General features: G+C 37.3%; 1 protein-coding gene and 1 pseudogene across 1 annotated transcript in view; both read right to left on the bottom strand.

The window, feature by feature from the left end:
- Positions 1–15137, bottom strand: part of CCDC175 (coiled-coil domain containing 175) — a 71906-nt gene that overhangs the window by 8048 nt on the left and 48721 nt on the right. The window contains exons 14-16 of the mRNA XM_058288917.1: positions 11390–11528; positions 6079–6158; positions 4942–5094 (exon numbers count right to left, since the gene is read on the bottom strand). Of these exons, the coding sequence (XP_058144900.1) occupies positions 4942–5094; positions 6079–6158; positions 11390–11528 (372 nt within the window). The remainder of the gene's footprint in view (positions 1–4941; positions 5095–6078; positions 6159–11389; positions 11529–15137) is intronic.
- On the bottom strand, positions 1172–1939 carry LOC101431180 (proteasome subunit alpha type-4 pseudogene; annotated as a pseudogene).

Below are 15137 nucleotides of genomic sequence, written 5' to 3'. Positions count from 1 at the left end.
TTTTAAGAATATTATATCTTCTGATTTATGAACACAGAATGTTTTTCCAGTAACTTAGACCTTCTTTAATTGTGATAATGTTTTGTAGTTTTCAGAATATAAGTTTTGCATTTCTTTTGTTAAATTTAGTTCTAAGTATTTTTTGATGCTATTGAAAATGGAATTGTTTTCTGAATTTCGCTTTCATATTGTTCATTGCAAAGTATATAAATATAATTGATGTTTGTATTTTGATCTTGTGTCCTACAACCTTATAGAGCTCATTTATTAGTTCTAATTGTGTTTTATGGGGGATTTTATACGTAAGATCATTTCATCTCTCAGTATAGTTTTAATTCTTCTTTTTCTTATCTAATTGTTCTAATTAGGATCTCTAGCATAATGTTGAACAGCTGTGAAGAAAAGCAGACATTCTTGTCTTCTTTCTGATCTAAAGAGGAAAGCATCCAGCCTTACACCATTTAGTATAATGTTAGCTGTGGGTTTTCGCAGATGCTTCATGAAATCAAGTTGAGGATGTTCCCTCCTGTTCTTAGTTTGTTGGGTGTTTTTATCATCAAAGAGTATTGGATTTTGTCAAATGTTTTTTTCTGCAACTATTGTAATGGTAATCTGTTCTTTTCATTTATTGATATGGTATATTACAGTAATTGATTTTCAGGTGTTAAATCAAACTTGAATATTTGTAGCAAATTCCTCTGGTCATGGTGTATAATCCTTTTTAAATGTCTCTGACTTTGATTCTCTAGTATTTTGTTGAGGATTTTTGTATCCATATTCATCAAATATATTGACCTGTAGTTTTCTTTCCTTGTGATGTATTTGTCTGGTTTTGGAATCAGGATAATACTGGACTCAAAGAATGAATTAGGAGGTCTTCCTTCCTCTTACATTTTTTGAAAGAGTTTATGAAGAATTGCTATTCTTTTTTTCCCCATTCTTTCCAAGTTTTACTCCAAAAAAAAAAAAAAGATGTCTATGAAGAGTAATCATCATTACAATAAAGGATTCAATTGGACAGAAATCAGAAGGACCCAAGCCCCAATTTAATGTCCTGTTTTCTCACTGTACAAGATTTTTTTAAAAGTCAATGTTCTCAGTGTGAAGCTCAGGACAGTATTTACACTGAATTGGGGCCCCAAATGAGTTACAAAATCCCTGATTTTGTCTTCTATTTGTCCTTTTCTTTCTGTTCCTTTTCTTTCTTCTCGTGCTCAGCTTTAGCTTCTTCTTCATGCTTTTTGATCAAGTGTTCCACTTCTTTTTTTTTTAGAACTCTGAGTACTGTCTTTCCGTTCTCTTTGTTAGTGTGGTAATTTCCACTTTTTCAGCAGAATGTTTACTAACACCCATGTCTTATTAAGCACTTTGACAGCTAAAGCAAGTGCTGACCTCAAAGTCATTTCTCCTTCCTTGTAGTCTTGTTTTAACATTGACACAGCTGCAAAGCTATTGTTTCCAATGCAGGTGGCTTTCCATCCCCATAATTATCACTAGAGTTACTCTGATAGAGCTGAAAGCCATAGTGCTTATCCCAGCCAATGTACAGCAATGAAACACCAAAGGGATGTTTTCTTCCCAAACTGTGTATAAGCTTGTTTGATACCACAGTGCTGCTCATAAGGAATTGGTTCCTGAAACGGTGATAAATACTTTTGAGCAATGAACTTCAGTTCATTTGTCAGAAAATCAGCATCAGAAGTTATGCCTGCCACACTGCAAGCCATGTCCTCACTGAGTTTGTAAATTTTTTCAGAAAAGAAGACTTCATCAAGAAGCTTGTGTATGTTGCATCTCTCTGCTGCCAGCAAAACACCATTATTGCTAAAATTCCCAGGCAGGTGCCTGCATGTCCAATAGCTTCCAAGGCATATTTGGCTTGGTACAAGTGACCTTGTGGAGAAAATATAGTGGTCCTGGACTCATATTTTCGAGACATTCTTTCTGAATTTTATGTAATTCTGGAGTAAAGATACTGAAGAGTCAAGATACACCCAGACTGTGTTACTCCCCAGGAGAAAAACCACCACCGCTGCCTGCGTACCCGCTGCTAATATGGCTCCCTATTAATTCTTATTTAAATGTTTGGTAGAATTCATCAGCGAGGCCACCTGGGTCTGGGCTTTTCTTCATAAGTAGTTTTTTTTATTATTAATTTAATGTCTTTGCTTGTTATAGTTCTATTTGATTGTCTGTTCTTCCTGAGTCAGTTTCAGTGGTTTGTGTCTTTCATCTAATTTGTCCATTTCATCTAAATTATAAAATTTGTTGGCATATAGTTGCTCATATTGTTTCCTTATAATCAGTCTCATTTTTGTAAGGTCAGTAGTAGTGCTGCCTTGTCCATTTCTGATCCTAGTAGTTAGAATCCTCTTTTTATTGTTTAAGCTAGCTGAAGACTGTCAGTTTTATTTTTCTCTATTGTTTTTCTATTCTCTATTAATTTCCACTCTACCCTTTATTATTTCCTTTTTTCTACTTGTTTTAGATTTAGTTCTTCTTTTTGTCCAGTCTCTTAAGGTAGAAGTTTAGGTTATTGTAGATTGGAGAACTCCTTTCTTAATGGAGGCATTTAATATTGTAAATCCCCTTCTAATCACTGCTTTAGCTGCATCTCTTAAATTTTGGTATGTTGTGTCTTCATTATCATTCTTCTCAAAGGTATTTTTAAATTTCCATTCTGATTTCCTCTTTGACCCATTGGTTATTCATGAGTGTGTTATTTAATTTCCATCTCTCTGTGAGTTTCCCAAAATTCTTTCTGTTATTGATTTCTAATTTCATTCTATTGTGGTAGGAAAACATACTTTATATTATTCCTACCCTTTTAGATTTATTGAGGTTTGTTTATGATCTAGCATATGGTCTATCTATGTGCACTTGAGAAAAATGTATATTCTGTTATTGGCTGACCCAATCATTTTTAAATACTTCCTTACTTTCTAGCATGCCATGATGTTTCAGGCTCATTTTTTAACTTTCCCAATCCAGGAATTAGTCATTTCTCTAAGCACCTTGCCCAGCACCTGGTACTCAGTGGGTACCAGGAAGGGAATCAATCTTTTGCATAGTCAACCACTGTCTCACCCATTGTCAAATTAGCAATAAAATATTCCATTCTTTTAATTCATAACCTATACCTATCATGATAGGAAGACAGTTGGTGAAATATTTCTGCGAGTGGATGAAATTGCTTACAAGTTTGCTTCAAGGGCTAGAAGACAAGATGTGCTGGATGCATAGAGTTATTGATACCAGTACCTAGGCTCTGTGGAGCACATTTACCTTTTCAAAGTGAATTAGTATCTATTAAGCCATTTTGGTTCTGCCAAAAACACACATGAGATTGGTGGGAGAATTATTACCTTTTAGCAGGTGAAAAGAATTATCTGGGGGAGGTGAAGGGATTTTCTTAATGCCTCTGGACTAGCCAGTGGCGGAGCTAATTTCTCTTATATTCTGACAGTATTTCTACCTAATCAAATAATTTTTAGAGCCTCAGTTCCCTCACCTATAAAAGGGATATAATATGTTATCCACTTTATAAGGTTATTGTGAGCAGTGAGAAAGATGGAATCCCTCTTGCATGTGAGGCATTTTGCAAAATACTTGGGTTAGACTGATAGAGGTGCTGAATTTGAGGTCATTGTGTTCTGCTGATAAAAATTGCATTTCCTTTACACTTTCAGTTTACAAAGGAGTCACATTCACCCTGTGAGTTAGGAGTTATCCCCTTTTAAGTGGACAAAATGAAGCTTACAAATTATGCAATCTGCCCATAGTCACACTTTGTTGCTTGTGAGTGACAGAGCTTGGACTCCTATCTCTGTCTTTCAGAATGGAGAATATTATATAAACTTTCATTATTATTGTTTTGTTACATTATGTGAGATATGGAAATCTATGTACCTTTATTTTTTAGCATATGCTCTAGAATGTAACAGTTCTGGTCATTAAAGATCAGTAACATTTTAAAACATTAGAAAAAGAAAAAATCTTTTAAGTTGAAATTTTAATTTTAGGGATTAAGTGGACAAATTCCTTCGTTATAAAAAGTTATAATCAATAAGACATAGAAAGACAATCCAATTTAAAAAATGGATGAAAGACTCAGGCACTTCATAAAGGAGGATATCCAAGTGGCCAATAAACATGATTATGTGCTTCATGAGTCATCAGGAAAATGCAAATTAAAACCACAATAGGGCACCACTACACACCCACCAGAATGGTTAAATTGAAAAAGACCACGTTGAAAATGAAAAGCAATTGGCATTCCCATATACAGCTAGTTGTATTAAAATTGGTGTAACTAATTTGGAAGCCTGACACTATTTACTAAAATGGAATATATGCCTTCATATTTGACTCTGCAGAACCACAGAAATAGGGGAATTTGTTCACCAGAACACACGTGCTAGCATGCTCATAACAACAGCATTTATAATAGCCCAAATGAAAAGCTATCTAAATACCCATCAACAGTAGAGAGAATAAATTGTATTATATTCATACCATGAAATACCATACAGAACTAAGAATGAATGAATTATAATTACACTCAACAGTAAGGATGAGCCTCACAAACACAGTGTTGAGCAAGAGTGGATATTTTATGTTTCCACACATATGATGTTCAAAAGCAGGCAACTGCAACACTAGTCTATGGTGTTGGAAGTCAGTGTAGCGTTACCCTTGGGGTGGGGGGCTATTGACTGGAAAGGGCAGAGAGGACATGCGGATGCTGGTAATGCTTCATTTCCCCATCTGGGTGCTGGTTGCACAGGTCTGCTCATTGAGCTTTTTGGGCACTTTTCTTTGTGTACTTTATGCTTCATTAAAAACATTTTAGGAAATTTTTTCTCCTTTTCTCTTGTGACTATTGTAGGTCTAGGAAATCAACAATAACCAGTGTGCAAAGTAAGGTGCTCTTGAACTTACTTTCTTTAATCTTTCATTTTCCAGGAGCAAAAGCTCTGTTTTTTGATCATTTACATAGATTTCATTTTCTAAGTTCTTTAGAATTTCAAAATGAGTTTTGATTGTACTGCTTTCATACTTTCGTAATTTTTTTAATTCTTCCTTCACTTTATCCTGCTCAAATATAAAATTCACAATTATTTTACAGAGGCACCAGTATATTAGATTGCCTGGACCCCATTCAAAGAGATATCTTAATTCCTGAAGCATCCAGCAGAGGCTATGGACAGTTTCCCCTAGAAAATTTGTATATTAAACCCCAAATCTGATTCATGGATAATTATTTATGGACTCTGTGAAAGAGATCCATGGATCCCATGTTATAAATTTTTCAGAATTCTTTACCAAGCTATTCATTTCCCAGTTATACTGTTAATAAACTACTTAATTTTTATTCATTGTATAATCACAAGTAATATCTCATTAAGAAAACAGAATATACAAACTATACTTACTTGTAATTTCCCTTCATATTTCTCCATAACATATTAAAAGTTATTTTTATATCAATACATCTCAAAGAATAGGGATGCTTTCCATTTTTAATTAACCGACTCCTGATACATACGCTTATCATTAACCATTGATTATAAAATTTAGAAAGATAGGAAATACCTCTTTACCAGCTTCTACTTTGTCTACCACCTTCACCACCCCATAATGTCTATCCACTTATCCTTGTCATTATAGGAATTTAACACAATCACAGATCAAAAATGAATTTTAGAAAGCATAATCCAATCTCTTTACCTTATAAATAAGGAAGCTGAGACTTCCCAGATTAAAAGATTTTCCCATGGTTGGATATTAGTAGTTTCTATAGTTTATATGCCTCTCTTTCTGTATAAACATGTGTACACACAAACACACACATATACATACATTTGTAAATATGTATGTGCATATGTATGTATGTGTGTAGATATGTATACATGCATGTTGCTACTAAAATTTCAAAACATTGGGATTGAAAGTGTAAGCTTAATAAATGTGGATTTCATGAAAACTCCAAAGGTGCCCAATAAAGAAGATATTAATGTCTTAGAAGATACCAGCATTCTAATAAAAGAAAAAAGAAAGAATGCATTCACTTTTTACCATGTTATCAAAGTATCTTGACAATTCCCTTGTCATCTGTGATATGTTATTCCTCAGTAAAATCTCTTCCTGATTATTTGCTATGAAGAGAAAAGAAAAAAACAACCACTTACAAACTTCCTGAATTAAAAAAAAATTCATATCAGACACATGTACAGTTTTAAAAATCAAACACTATAACAGAAACCAGTAGTCAGGTGCTCCATCTGATTTCTCAGAAGCAACCATTTTCTAAAAATGTTTGACTGTTTCTTCTGCTATTTACATCAAATTTCTTTTAAAAATGGTTATACAGCTACTACTCAATTTGTCCAGAGACATTTTCCATTGATTTCCTAAAATAGTAGAGAAGAATTTAGGGTACTTATTCCCATTCCCACATCCCACACCACACACATACCCACCACCTACACAATTCCTCCAAGTTCCCAATAAAGTTATGGTTTTAAGTCTATCTTAAGTGTTTCGATCATTACGACAATGTGTGTTATCTACTAGCAAGCCAAATTGGGGTGATATGATTATCTTTCCTTTCTTATATAATTTTTTGTTTTTCCTGAAGTTAAAAATTGCCTCCCAGAAGGGGATGTGGCCCAAGCAATTGGGCACCGGTTTACCATATGGGAGGTCCTGGGTTTGATTCCTGGGGTCTCCTGGTGAAGGCGAGCTGGCCCGAGTGGAGAGCTGGCCCACACGGAGTGTGGCCTGTGCGGCGACCTGGCCTGAGTGGAGTGCTGACCTGTGTGGAAAGCTGGCGTAGCAAGATGATGCAACAAAAAGAGACAAAGAGGAGAGACAATAAGAGACTCAGCAGACCAGGGAGCTGAGGTGGAGCAGGTTGAGCACCTCTCTCCCATTCCAGAAGGTCCCAGGGTAGGTTTCCCATGCTGCTTAAAGAGAAGACAAGCAGATACAGAGGAACACACAGAAAACAGACACAGAGCAGAACAGCGAGCACAAAAACAATGAGGGGTGGGGGAGGGGAGTTAATTAACTAATTAATCTTCTTTAAAAAATTGCCTCAATTTTTTCATTTGCTTAGTGTTCCTTATACATGTTATTAATTTATACCAAAATGTACAACAGAATTATAAAGAATATTATGTCTCACAGGGCCAAAAACATTAGGTAATCTATCCATTCCACTCCTCCACTGCCTAACCTCACAGCCCCACCCTGAAATATGCTCTCTAGAATCCTTTTTCTTTAGGCCTGCTGCACGCACAGCTAATCCACTAGGATTTCCCTTTGCACCTCTCTTATGTCGGACCTCCTGTTTTCCTGAATCTGTTATCCTTCTTTTTCTTGATTTATTCCCTCTATTTGACAAAACATTTCTGCACTAGCTTCCTGAAAGAGGACAAATAAGATAAATATTTCAAAATCTTGTATATCTAAATATGTCTCTATTCTAAATTTATATTTGCTTGGTAGTTTGGCTAGGGATCTAATGTCAAAAATTATTTTCCTCAGATTTTAAAATACTTTTCATCTAATTTCTGGTATAGTATTGCCTTTAAGTCTGAAACCATTCTGATTCCTAATCATTTGTGAGAGATCTGCTTTATTTCTCTAGGAAAGATCTTTCTCTTCTTCCGAAATTCCCCAGTGGTGTTAACTTAGTGTCTTGTTTTTTTTTTCATGTATTATTCTTGGGTTTCAATGGGTCCTTTCAAATTGGAAACCCATGATTTAGAGTTCTGAGAAATTTTAAAAAATTTTTTCTTTGATAATTCCATCCTTTTCATTTTTTTTGTTTTCTTTTTTTCCACCTCCCTGTTAAATATTTGACATCTCAGAATTGTCTTATGAGTTTCTTACCCTTTTCTCCTCTCTTCCTCATCTATTTATTTTTTGTTTTATTTTTGGTGAGATTTCCTTGTAATCCTTCTATTGAATTTTTAAATGTTATAACCTTTTAATTTCTAAGTGTTCTTTTTTGTTCTCTGCTCTTTTCTTCTAAGCATCTTGACATTTTTATCATAGATGCAATGTCTCTTTTATTTCTCTAAGAATTTAGTCTTTAGAAGTATTCTTATGCCCTTTGCATTTTCTACGTTTCTACTAAATTCTCACTGGCTGTCTGCTTTAGTTTTGTCATTCATGTTGGAGGTTATTTAGGCTGTCTGGTGATCTTTGACTGTCCGATCCTATTTAAGAACGAGGTACTAAGAGGTTTGGTTCCTGGATGGCTTCACTGTACCGCAGTCAGGAAAGCACCAGGCATTTTGCCCAGGCCTCTCAGTGTCAGCATCTGTAGGGCTTTTCTCTGAAACTGCTCAATTTCCTTAGAGAAGAATCCAACCATCTTTCCTTTATGTGGTTAGAGAGGAGTCATAAAGCAATTCGTCAGTCTGAGCAGTGGAAGGGGATAGAGGACTCAGCACAGCATCTTTTTCCCGCCCTCAGCCCATAGCTAATGTTTTGCAGTTTGGAACACTTTGGTTCAATTTACCTGCCAGCGCTGGGGAAGAGTAGTCACCTGGCTGTGCAGAAGAGATGTGACCTGGAGGTCTAACTGTTCTTTCTAAAGACTTTCAATCAGTCTTTGGCCCCTGACTCATCTCAGTCTTCAAAGTAACAAAGTGTTCCAATGCCCAACACTTTCCAGTGGAGATAAGTTCTTGGTTTTATGATATCATTTTCTGCAGGCATTTGCCATTCATATTTCTCTCTCTGCTAATACCACTATCCAATTTTCACCTGCCCCAAATTTGTTGATAGTTACTATCTGCTTTTACCTTCTTTGTTGGTCTCTTTGTCCTTTTGGGTTTATATCTTTTGCATTAATTTTAATGAAGATCCATGAAGGAGCAAAGATATATGCATTTTATCCATCAGGCTTAACTAAAAGTCATAACATTGTTCTTTATGTGTAATAAGCTATCCACTTCATTCTCTGTAACCTCTGACAGCTATAGTATATTTCCATACTTTCTGAAACATATTGCTCTTATGGCCCTTTTCTTCTCTTTTGCTTGCCTTTTCCTCTTTTTTTTTTTTTTTAAGATTTATTTATTTTTCTCCCTTTTCCCCCTGCCCCGGTTGTCTGTTCTCTGTGTCTATTTGCTGCGTCTTCTTTGTCCGCTTCTGTTGTTGTCAGTGGCACAGGAATCTGTGTCTCTTTTTGTTGTGTCATCTTGTTGTGTCAGCTCTTCATGTGTGCGACGCCATTCCTGGGCAGGCTGCACTTTCGCGCTGGGCACCTCTCCTTACAGGGTGCACTCCTTGCGCAGGGAGGGAGGGGAGGCTCCCCTACGCAGGGACACCCCTAAGTGGCAGGGCACTCCTTGCGTGCATCAGCACTGCGCATGGGCCAGCTCCACAGGTCGAGGAGGCCTGGGGTTTGAACTGCAGACCTCCCATGTGGTAGGCAGATGCCCTAACCACTGGGCCAAGTCTGCTTCCCGCCTTTTCCTCTTTTTTCCTACTTTCTTCAGCATTTTTTCTTTTGTTTTTACAGTATGAAGATCAATATTTGCAATATACTGCTTACTTTTATACTCATAGTGTTTCTAACAAACTTTACCTGGCAAAAGAAAGGAGAGGAAAGCAGAAAACTGGGAAGGGAAGTACATATGTATTCTGAGTCTGCATAAAAGTAGTAAAAGACCAAGAAAACCTGCCTGAATTGACTAAATGGAAAACTGAGAAGAAGCAGAAAATCACTCGAGGAGTGGGAGCCAAACCAAATTCTTGGGTACTGTAGCAGTTTGGATATGGCAGGATATGGTTATGAATTCCAAAATAGATACTGGATTATGTTTGTAATCTGGTCTGTACCTGGGCATGATTAAGTTATGATTAAGGCTTTGATTGGGCCACATCATTAAGGTGTTGAGTCTCCACCCCTTGGTGGGTCGGGACTCACAGATAAAAAGCATGGCAAAGGGCAGAGTGGAGGGTTTTTGATGTTGGAGTTTTTTGATGTTGGAGTTTGATGCTGAAGCCTTAAGCTGGAGCCCCGGGAAATAAACTCACAGAGGAAAGAGAAGTCAGCCCCAGGAAGTGAGGAAACCTGAGCCCAGGAAGAAGCAAGACCCTGGAAGGTAGGAAACCAGGAAGCCTGAACCCTCACAGACGCTGGCAGCCATCTTGCTCCAACATGTGAAAATAGACTTTGGTAAGGGAAGTAATTTATCCTTAATGGCCTGGTATCTGTAAGCTCCTAACCCAATAAAATAGCCTTTATAAAAACCAACCAATTTCTGATATTTTGTGTCAGCACCCCTTTGGCTGACTAATACAGGTACTTATTCTTTTTAATAGTCTTATATTCTTAAAAATCCACCATCCTTGGCAATAATCTCTGTTAACTTTTAAACGTTTGTGCATTTCACATTTAAACATATTGAATACCCATATGACTGTCGCACTTAGGCACACACTGTTTTAATTCCTATCCGCATATTCATCTTTGCCAGCCAGTCATTCCCACGTCCACCCCAGTGGACATATTTGCTCTTTTTCAGGTCCTTTTGTAACTTGCAGTCCTGGCCTTCCAATGCTCATGGTATTTCTTTCATCATTTGGAAAATAGAACTTCCTGAAGCTGTTCCTGCATAAAGAACTGCAGAAACTCCTTGGAAAATGATCCTCTCTGCTCCTCAAATGTAAGACAAGACTCAAACCTCTAAGATTATTCTGAATGTGTGGACTTTGGGCCTTAGGTGCAGACAAAGTTTGGATGACCACAATTTAAGTTAATTGACCATCCATTAACTTTAAAACTTTTGTAGTGAAAATCATTATTTTATATTAAACACACACATGGTTATGCTATGTAATAAAATGCAAAATATGATGCCTTCAGAGATATTTCCTGTCCTCTACCAAAGCCACAGATCTGAGACAAGCTCTTACCTACCTCGTCCTCAAGGGGAGGCTAGTGAAAAAATCTGAGGAGTGCTTACTTGATAAATGGTTGAAGTCACAGTTGGACATGAGATATAATTTTCAAATTCATGGTAAAAAAGGGAAGCATTTTTAACATCGTAGCAGAGATAAGAATTGGTCCTACCTTGAACAAGGAAGAAGAGAAAGAAGATAAAACAGTGACTACCAATTTTTAATTTTAAACAGCCTTTAAAAGAGAAAAGAAAAAATTGACAATAGCAACACTAAGACTGTAGTATATAGGAAAGGAAATTAGTGGATGAGTCAAAAATCAGAATAGAGTGTGAAAAGTGATAGGAAAATTTGGATGAATTTCACCAATTTGGTTTTTGATTGATGACATGGCTTGTGTTAGAAAACAATAATAAAATTCTCATCTGGGATTGAGGGCAGTTACTAAGTACTTCATATGTACCTGTAAGAATATTTCTGAGCTCTTCACACCTTCTATTTTTGTGCAAAAAGTTTTCTTCTGCCTCCTGAAGTTGTGGAAGACACTCAACTAGCTCTTCTTGCTTTTCGTCATTAATTTGACATTCCTTAGCAATTTTAACCTTTAAAGAAAAATAAACTAATTGTAACATATGATTTTGGAGAATTTATACTATCTTTTATAGTAGAAATTGAGTTCTTTGGGGGACAGATCTCTGTCTGTCTTGTTCTCCTGTCCTGAGGTGCACAGAAATGTGTCTGGCACATACTAGGTGTTTAACAAATATTTTTTGTTTGATTCACTGATTCTGGCTATCTGTAAAGTAAGGAGGTTTAGATTTTGATTTAATTGGCTCTCCAAAGGTCATTTCATTTCTATAATTCTGCTGTTATGATTCTGTTAATGTTACTGTATATTCAGATCAAAAACATATTAAAGTTGCCTTTCATTGATTGTATTATATGGAAAAACAGGATAGAAAATAGAACATATACAAGTTCTAAGAAATGTGGATGCAAATAAAAAACGGGGATGGGATAGAAATAATTGGATATGATATCACAATAAATGGGTCAAAAGTGTCCAAAACAAAACATAAAGATGCTGGCTTAATTATTCAAGCTCTTATTTAATTTTGTTTCAAATGAAATAATATTAATAGTTGGACTGCTTTTTAAAAATCAGGATTGGTTGAAAATGGTAAATAAGATAGACACAGTTGGCTGACATTTAATATCTGTTCTCCCCTCCCTTACTATTAGAACTCCTGAGTTTACACTGAGCAGCATATGGTTGCTAGCTAGAGATTCATTTCCCAGCCTCTCATGCAGCTGGATATGCCCAATGAGTCTGTGAACAGAAGTGGTTTGTGCCACTTATGGATCCTGTACCTGCAACAGGAATGGGTACAAGATCCTTTGGCCCTTTTCTCTTTCTCCTGGATGGAAGAGTATGAGATTGGAAGCTGCCATTTGAATTGAATACAGAGATGGAAGTCACATTCCAAGCAGCATGGCAGAACCACTCTACCAACCCTCGACCTCTTACTTTAGGCCTGTACCAGGAAAGAGACATAAGCCTCTCTCTTGCTGTAATGCTTACCTTGGGGGGGTGGGGTGGGGAGCGGTCTTTCCAAGTTATGTAGTTGGACTGGACTCACAGGATTTGAATAGGCCATATGTGACCCATTTACTCTTTGAAACTTTTATTTTTAGGCATTATTTTTATCTAAGTTTTATACATACATATATATAATATAAAGGAAATGCCACATATTATCAGGGCAACTCTAGGCATGCTTCTATGCTTCTCCAGCAGGGGAGGACACAGCAAACCAAAGTCTAGTTTTCCTTTACTCCACCAAAGTGGCAACTCAGATACAAGACACAGAGATCCACATGGGTGGGTAAGATAGCCTCTTTGGCTTGGAAGCTGTATGTCCAAATAGGAATCAATACTTCTGGGGAAGGGCGGTGGACTTGGCCCAGTGGTTAGGGCATCTGTCTACCACATGGGAGGTCCGAGGTTCAAACCCTGGTTCTCCTTGACCCGTGTGCAGCTGGCCCATGCGCAGTGCTGATGCACACAAGGAGTCTCCATGCCACCCCCTGTGCAGGGGAGCCCCACGGGCAAGGAGTGTGCCCCATAACCGGGGTGGGGTGGGGTGGGGTGGGGTGGGGGAAGGGGAGAGAAATTAAAAAAAAAACAAAAAACCTCTGGGGCATACAGTTCCCTGAAAGAGACATGCCCATTTAAAAGAATCACCACCCATGGAAGCCCAACACTATGGTTTCCCAACAGTTATTTTCCTAGTCCTAATGCAGCATCAGTGGTCATTTTTATAGAAGTAATGGTGCCTGATAATATTCTACCTTTATCGGGCTTCTGAGGGACAGAGCCAGAAAGTTAACCCCAGGTCGATTTCCCATAAAGAAGGGAAGAGGGTATGTTCACCCTTACTTCACATCTTGTGAAGTGAATTTTGATAGTGCAGCTTGCACCCTACCCAATATAGTGATATTCTGGCTTGAGATGTCCTCTCCCAAATTACCATTGGAATACTTATGAGTAAATATGTAAATACACATTTAAAAAGTATATAAAAACACCATAATTTAAAATATATATTACTGTAGAATAAGGAGCAAATTTCTCCTTCCTGTAGCATTGAGCAGATTAAGTAACTCAATCCTATTATCCATACTACATTCCCTAAAAAAGAATAGCTTGAGGAAGGATGTGAGTGCCTTCATTTATTCTCATTACCTGCATATACCTTAGGCTGCCAAAATTGCCTAAAACAAGAAACCAAGCTCTTGTTTTACTGTTGATAAGAGGGTGTGGTACTGTTGCAGCTCAGCTAAGTTGTTTCCTGTCCATTGGTTCACCTTGTTGAGCGGGACAGAGAGTCAGGTCCATAGCTTCTTCAGCTCCTATCAGATCTTCCCTCAGCTCCTCTAAAACTTGTGCCATGGGAATATTTGGCTCTATAATGATGGGATCCAGCTTCTCCTTCAGGTCATCCACTTTGTCAAAGCTGGAAGTTTGGAAGGTGAGAGATGTCACAGGTTCTGGTCCATCCTCATGGGTTCCAGCTCATGTCCGTGAGTTCCAAGTTGTCCTCGCTTTCCTCAACTACATATCCATCTTTCTTTTTCAACTGCCTACCCTGATGACTTCAGGCCCCAATACCCAATGTAAGGATGGCAGGGGTTCTTAATCAGGGGTCCATGAACTTGAATTTAAATTTTAAAAAAACTATTATTCTTCTGGGTATATTAAATAATACACAGTGTAGTGTGGACTTAGTAGGGGGTTTTCACTTGACTCCCACGGTTTCAGAGGGTCAAATTCTATAACAAACTTTTATCCTAATGCTTCTGTTTCTCCAAGTGAATCTAGATGGATACAAGGCTGTATGACCTAGTAGATCTAATGGTGCTCCACCTGTCAGTGCTAGGTTGGAATGATGTATGAAACCTGTGGTGAGCTCTGATAGGAGAAATCAAATTTGAGGCCCTCAGGATATGGGAGCAAAGTCAGTGGAAAATTCAGACACAGCACTGGGTGGCAGACACCTTTCAAGCCTGAGTAGCTATCTTCCTGGATGCAATTTATATTAGGTATCAGTGACTAATATTCATGGCTGTTCCTTTAGCCATTCCTGGGTCAGGGAGCCAAATGGTAGAAGAACCTTTCAGTATTAAACCTAACGACTTACTGATCTACTCACAAAATGTTTCCCTTCCCTCCATGTGATTTTGGGTTCTGATGGTTTCAAGATCTTACTATGGAAGAGAGAAATTATTCCAATGGAGCACAATGATGGTTCCAAAAACTAAAATATGAAATTGCTTCCTCTCCATTTTGGGTTCTTTAAGCCACTGAACCAAAGACAGAAATGGGATTATGATGTGCCTGGATTATTGACAGTCATTATCAAGGGAGAATGAGTCATTGCTATGTAATAGTGGCACACAGGCTGCTCTCAGTCCATGCCTTTGTGTGAATTAGACACAAATAGAGCCTTGCTGTGCACACAACTTGGCAAGCAAAGTGCAGGTTGGATTTCAGTTTGTAGTTTTGCAGTTGATTCTCTTGAGTTTTTTAGGGGTAAAAGGAAAAATCTTCTCCTCTGCCAATTGTTATACTTATTATACTTTAATTATTATACTTATTATACTTTATTTATCTTGCCTTAATTTATTTATCGTGACTTATTTCATTGTAT

The sequence above is a fragment of the Dasypus novemcinctus genome, chromosome 3, assembly GCF_030445035.2.
Source record: "Dasypus novemcinctus isolate mDasNov1 chromosome 3, mDasNov1.1.hap2, whole genome shotgun sequence".
Taxonomy (NCBI): Eukaryota; Metazoa; Chordata; class Mammalia; order Cingulata; family Dasypodidae; genus Dasypus; species Dasypus novemcinctus.
This window is presented reverse-complemented; position numbering and strand designations above follow the sequence as displayed.